This window comes from Atractosteus spatula, chromosome 2 (genome assembly GCF_055471065.1).
Source record: "Atractosteus spatula isolate fAtrSpa1 chromosome 2, fAtrSpa1.hap1, whole genome shotgun sequence".
Taxonomy (NCBI): domain Eukaryota; kingdom Metazoa; phylum Chordata; class Actinopteri; order Semionotiformes; family Lepisosteidae; genus Atractosteus; species Atractosteus spatula.
Genome location: NC_142707.1, coordinates 36,263,766 through 36,270,529, shown reverse-complemented (window position 1 = coordinate 36,270,529; position 6,764 = coordinate 36,263,766). Strand labels below are relative to the sequence as shown.

General features: G+C 36.4%; 1 protein-coding gene across 1 annotated transcript; it reads right to left on the bottom strand.

Moving 5' to 3' along the window:
• Window positions 1-224: 224 nt before the first annotated feature.
• LOC148839631 (uncharacterized) lies at window positions 225-4,513 on the bottom strand. Its single transcript, XM_088938629.1, has 2 exons — window positions 2,581-4,513; window positions 225-353 (listed from the first exon to the last, which is right to left on the bottom strand). Exon 1 carries the CDS (start codon window positions 4,454-4,456, stop codon window positions 2,612-2,614), a length of 1,845 nt encoding a protein of 614 aa, XP_088794755.1. The 5' UTR covers window positions 4,457-4,513; the 3' UTR covers window positions 225-353; window positions 2,581-2,611.
• Window positions 4,514-6,764: the final 2,251 nt, after the last annotated feature.

Below are 6,764 nucleotides of genomic sequence, written 5' to 3'. Positions count from 1 at the left end.
TCTGGGTTAGGCTCCAGCTCATCACAAACCTGTCTTGGACTGAGCAGTTATTTAAACTGGATGGATATACAGTATACAGAGGTGGCACAGTGGTTAGCATTGCTGCCCTACAGTGTTGGAACTCTGGGTTCAATTTTCAGTTGAACTGTCTTTGTGGAGTTTGTGTGTTCTCCACATGTTCATGTGGGATTGCTTCAGTTTCCTCACAGTCCAAAGCCACATTGATGGGTTAATTAGTTTCAAGGAAAACGGACATTGGTGTGAGTCTGTGCATGTCTGTGACAGTGTCTGGTGTCACATCCAGGGTGTTCTGCCCATTGCTTGCTGGGATAGGCTCTGGATTCCTTGTTACCCTGAAGTGGAAAAAGTGGTTAGAAAACTGGATTTATAGTTAGATACAGTATATACTAAATATATACAGTATGTCTAGATTTAAATCAAGGAATCTAGTGCGCTAAGAGTAGACATAAGACTTGATTTCTGACTGGAGATCTAACAATAGTTGTTAGTAATAGAATGTTAATAGAATAGAATGTTAATAATTAGAGACTCAACATCAACACTTTTAAGTAGCACTTCACACACTTTGAATAGGTTACATGAAATGTAATGCAAATTGATGTTATAAAAGACATATTATAAAATTGTGGTAAAATAAACCAAATGATGTGACTAAAAAGTAGAAAGCTGTAGTTATTTTTTTAAAATCCCTTTACTAACAACAGATTCCTATTTAACTGGATTAGTACACCACCTACTTTTAGTTTTTAAATTCTAAGTAAAGGAATCTGTATTTTTAGCAACACATCCAGATAACATTTAGAGAAGTTAGGTAGTGCTATCAAAATCAAGAAGAAAACCTGTGAAAGAGACTGGAAGCTTATATGTGCATTGTTAAAAACAAGTGATATTGTTCATTGAAATGATTAATGAACAAATGTATTGCTTAATTTTGTAAAGGATTATATTTTCAAATCGAAAATCTTGGGAAAATGATTAAGAAAAGTAAAACAATAGACAATACAAGATTAAATAAAAGCAAGAAAGACACACAAGCCATGCCCTGTGTAGTACATATGAATATCATTTACAAATAAACCAAATTAATTTAATTTTGTATAGAAAGTACTCTTTGTAGTGTCAGAATTTAAATTAACTGCATAGAATTAAAGTTCCATGTATTAACTGACAATTATAGGCATTCTTTCAGTTTTATACTAACAAGGAGCACCCATATTTGAATAGGTCAATCATTTGAAAAACAGATACAAAATACAATGTTCCTTTATTCCTACAGTTGTATAGGGAGGACATTGAATGTTTGTTATTATTATTATCATAAAACCAAACATAACTTAATAGATAAAAGTCAATTGTCTAGTTTGTAATTTGTATCGATTCACTCTCAACAGCAAATGGAAAAAATATTTTTGTTTCTACCACAGTAAATCGATTGTGTACGGTGATCTCTAACTATCTAGTGCTTATACTAAAATCAAAGATAACGGTAACCAGCATCAGAACTTATTTTCTGAAACACCTTTTTTGAATCTCAGGACCAAATTGAAAAAAGGAAGCCTTGTTTAATTGGTTTTTCTTGTCTTTTCACAATATAAACCACAAGATTTACCCTACATTGGGCAATAAAGAAATCACACTTTTAAACATGTATAATTATTATACGATAAAATTACATTGTTTTTCTTTTCCTAGTTGTGAGATTAATCCTGCCAGGTGACACTGGCATCTTTAAAATATATTGTAACCATTGTGAAAATTATATCAATCTATACTTCTAATTCTTAGGAAATCTATTGATCAAGACCCTATTATCTTGCACCCAAAGGTAGGTCGTTTGGAGTAATTATTTTACTCAAAGTTTTTTATGTTAGAAATTGTATTTCCTTTAGTAATAATCTATTTCATATTTGTGATTTATGTAAAATTAATTTAAGAGTAACATCCATCTATCTTCAGCAACCGTTTTTCTGTTGCCTAACTCTGTGCAAGGCGCAAAACGGGAATACACTCTAATCCATTGCAGGCCCCAAGTGTGGACTTTTTGACACGCCATCTGACAAAGCAGCTGTCTTGACCTGCGGGAGTCAACAGGATTATCCAGAGAAAAATCTCATGGACAAGAAGACAGCGTGCAAACTCCACACAAAGTACTCCAGGCAGTAATTGAACACAGCAGTGCTATAATTGCAGTGTCACTAGTCCCCGCTTGCAAATAACAGTTAATCTAAAAGTACCTTTACTCTCTATTGACATAACTAAAGAGGGCTTAATTAACAGTGAGTAAACGGACAGAGGTTTTATGAATAAGCTTTCAGATTATCTTCATTGTAACGCCAATCTGCATTATTTTACGCAACTTTCATGCCTGCGATACTCCAAATCATAAACTAAAATTAACTAATAAACTCATTGCAAATACTATATTTTAATAAATATCACTCACAGACAGATTGTTTACAAGTCAAAAATATTTTATTCATTTATAATTTCATTTGGCTTTCCAAAAAGTGAATCGAATAATAATTCAAATACTTTCCAGTTTGTTAAAAAGAACCTTACTTAAATCATAAAATGCCCAAGCTAAATTTTGTCAAACAACATCTGTGTTGTGTTTAATGTCTGCGTCTGCATCATCTTTGTGTTGCTGCAGATTTTCCGTTGGTGTATCTTTTCCCGAAGACATCCAGTGATACTTGTCTGTAGCCGAGCTATCATTTTTGTCTGCTTTTCTGTCACACTTGCGGCGACAGTGCACAATAGACGATGCAACAGCAATCAAAAACAATACTGCAGCGACTGACCCCATCACAGAAGCCAGTACCCACGTATTTGCCTTATCACCCTCCTGATGATGCACAGCGTCTTGCTCATCTGGTTTCCTAGGGGCTTTAGAATGAGGGCACTCTTTGATCATTGCGGTGGATGTAATCGGCAATTCAGTTGTAATACTTGTCTTTGCTTTTTCAGTACTTTCTGTGGTAAAACTGTGTTCAGATGATAAACGTGGGTCTACGGCCGTCACTGTTGCAGATTCCACACTATACTGTACAGTTGGATTCTGTACATTTTTGTTCCTGTCGTCTGTAGGTTCAGGAGTAGGTACTGGTGTCTTGTCCGGAATGCAGGTGCTGCCATCGGGTGCTATTTTGTAATGTTCCTTACAAAAACACTCATAGCTTCCCTGCGTATTAACGCATCTTTCCTCACAAGGGCTGTTAACGCATTCGTCAATATCGTTGCAGCTGCGTTTGTCTTCAGACAGGTGAAAGCCCGTAATACAATAACAACTGAAAGATCCTTGCGTGTTAATGCACCCCTGTGAACATTGAGAGGTATCGCACTCGTTTATGTCCTGGCATCTCCCGTCCACCATTTCGAACCCGCCTCTGCAAATGCAAGTGAAGCTACCCTGTGTATTTACGCACAGGTGGTCGCACGGACTGGATGAGCATTCGTCAATATCGCTGCAGTTTCGTTGGTTCTCAGTGAGTTGGAATCCTTCTGGACATATACAACGGAAACTTTCAAACGTCTGCTCACACCGAAACTCACAAGGAGATCGCTGGCAATGATCTATTTGGATGCAAGTCGCTTTGTCCTCGGCGAGACTGTATCCCTCCTTACACTCACAGCGAACACCTCCGTTAACGTTGTCTGTGCATTTATGGTCACAACCCCCGTTTTCGAACTTACAGCCCTGTTTATCCGAATCGCAAAACGGACCATGAGAAGTCCATCCAAAAAATCCATTCATTTCTTTACAAACGGCTTGAGCATGGCTGCCGTCTTTACATGACACAGTTGCAAGAGTCCCATGAGGTATCTGAGATAAAAATGCATTATCTTCACTTATTTGATTGTTGAAGAATGGTGTTGTGTATAACACTTCTCCGGGTCCTGCCAGGCGCAGGACTTTACACATGCCTTTAAAATTAAACTTGCACACATACCCTGCTCCATCTATACAGGATCGATCTATCCACTCCAATCTATTAGGCTGCGAGGGATGCAGAGTGTAATGAATAGCTACACAGCGTTCTTCTGTGCAAGTGCCTTGTGGTTCTTGCTGCCAGTTAGAATATTGCGAGTCCACCGCTCCGGATACCCAAGTGAAGCCTTTTAACACTTCATCAGTAAGAACACAATGTCCCTTTTCCAATTTTAGTCCAATCCACATTTTAAAGTTATAATTCAGATGTCCTTCTGTAATCCGAGAAAGTACAGACTGAATCTCCGATGCCTCTTCATTGGTCTTCAATGTCACTAAATTGCCCCCGTTGTCCTTGCAGTACTTTTGCGCGCCGTGAAACGTTGCGTTTTGTAGGTGTGATGTATAGCAGGCGCTTCCCGTGCACACAATTTCCACTGTCTGAAGGTCCACTCTGTTAAACCTCCAAAGAAAAGTCTGCAAAAGTAGTAAGAAAAGCACCATCATCCAGATTTAAGTAAAGGCTGCAAAAAGAATTTACGTTATCAAATATCTTACTGCATGTGCTCTGCTAGACAAAGCCGTGTAAGTAATTAAACAAAACACACTTGCGTCCTTAAGCATCGCATCCTCTTCTGCATCCTGTTTATAAACGCAATCTCATATTCTAATCTATAAATTCAACGGAAGCTTAATTCAGTCTTTTGTTTAACCACTGAACATGAGTTCCGTCTTTGTAAAACAATGGGTTTTGTTAAGTGTTGTTTTGAGTTCTGTTCCAGATGTTTGGATTTATAGAGCACTAAGGCATGAAATTAGTGTCTGTATTCCTTTCAAAATAAGTATGATATTATATTTTTATTTATTTTTCTTTTATATAAGGCTTCATTATTCGAACGCTAAACACAATATGGAAGTTTTGGTTCGTCTATTTTCAAAACTGCTTTTCACTAAGTGTAACAAATTATCAGCTCCTCATTTATTCCATAACATGTAGTAAATTTACCGAATAGACTTAGAAAGCTATACTTTCTGTTGAATGAACTAATGCACTTCACAGTTTTTAAAAATATTTTATTAGTCTATTAGTTATTAGTCTATGTAGCTGTGGGGAAAAAACGTTTTTGTCATTCATTTCGTTACAAATCTTAAGTGTAATCGTCCACCCAAGTATTTTTGTGTAGTTTGTGAATCATGCACTTATAATGCAGTTAGCAGAGGAGCATTTTGTTTTGTATTTGCAGTGCAACTAATAAATAATTCTCTACTTTGGCAAGATAGAAAAGAGTTTTAATTAGTGCTACTTAATGGTGCCTGATTATATTAAACAGTTTTTGTTTCAGTGTTAGCAGTTCTACATACATATTTGATCAAGCTAGGTTAGTTGTCCTCATGGCTAAGGGTACAATAGCTCAAAGAATAATATCAAATTGAGTATGTAACAAGTTTTAATTATTTTTATATAAACCCTGGGAACATCATTAAAATGTACTATGTCAGGGATACGCTCTTATTGCTGTTTTGTCTTTCTTTTGACCTATAGATCCAGTCATTGCCAAAGCAAAAGTACTCCTAATATCCATATTTTCTCCAGAAATCTGTTTACGTTTTAGAAATAAAACACCCTCTGTGATTTCTATTGTTTTAACAGTATGCCTCAACAATTACTTCAATTGTATAGATGATAATTGGTTTAAACACCTGGGACTATTTAAGGGTGTGGTCTGCCACTTACAGAAGCTGGAGTAAAGATATCAATATACTCTCTTCTTAAACAAAGTTAAAACATTTATGTTTTTTTTTTTAGTCCAGCTCCCTGAGACAAGTTTTATGTCTCCAGTGAGCTATTCATTTTCACACACATATTTATTTTAATACACTTTGGATTGCCTTATCTGTACAATTTAATTGGGGGGGGGATTCTTTTTTTATCATTGAGCTCATTTAGAATCATTTAAATTATTTAAATGGTTGGTTTTTAAATATAAATTAAATAAATATAGCCTATTTTAACTAGAGAATTAAAGGCTAACACTACTAATGCTATTAATAATGATTAAAAGGGCATGTAAATGAATATTCTGAAATGAATATTTTTGGGTAAAACACAGTATATGACCATACAACAAGTACTGTAGTTATTACTATCAGGAGTGTTTGTTCCTTAACATGTGCACTAAAGCTGTCCAGCAGAGCCATGCTGTGGTACTCTACATTTCAGTACTATCTGATCTCTGTGTGGCCAACAGGACATAGTATCTCATAAGAATATTTGGTTCCAGAGACTTTCTGGGGGAGTGTCTACAGAGGATAATAACTGTCTATGGTGCATGCTTGCCAGCAGTCTTTTTTCAGAAGAGAAAGACAGAATTGGAAAGGCTTCAGCTGCACAGTCTTCAGATCTGCAAGAGGTCCTTCACTGTTGTCAATACAAGTGATGGTGCCACCACCCGCTTTTGCAGGGCACAACAGCACATTGGCAGGGCAATGGCAAGACTCTGAAGTAAGTGAAAAGGCAAGCAACATGCCAGGATTTCTAGATAAAGGTGGAGAATATATATCAAGGGATGCTATTTTAAAACTGTATAAAATCTATTAAGGATTTGTTTAGAATATTGTGTTGTAATTTTGGTCACCACATTAGAGAACAGATATACTGTAGCTGCTCTGGAATCAGTCCAGAGTAGAGTAATACATTCCAGGGGTTCAGAGAAAGTCCTACACTGACAGGCTGAAGGAACTGAAACATTTTAGCCTTGAAGAGAGAAGACTATGAGGTGACATGATAGAAGGATTCAAAATCCTCAAATTCACT

Bases quoted from the DNA above. Each gene is read 5' to 3' on its own strand.
- LOC148839631 (XM_088938629.1), bottom strand. From the start codon at position 4,456: ATGATGGTGCTTTTCTTACTACTTTTGCAGACTTTTCTTTGGAGGTTT.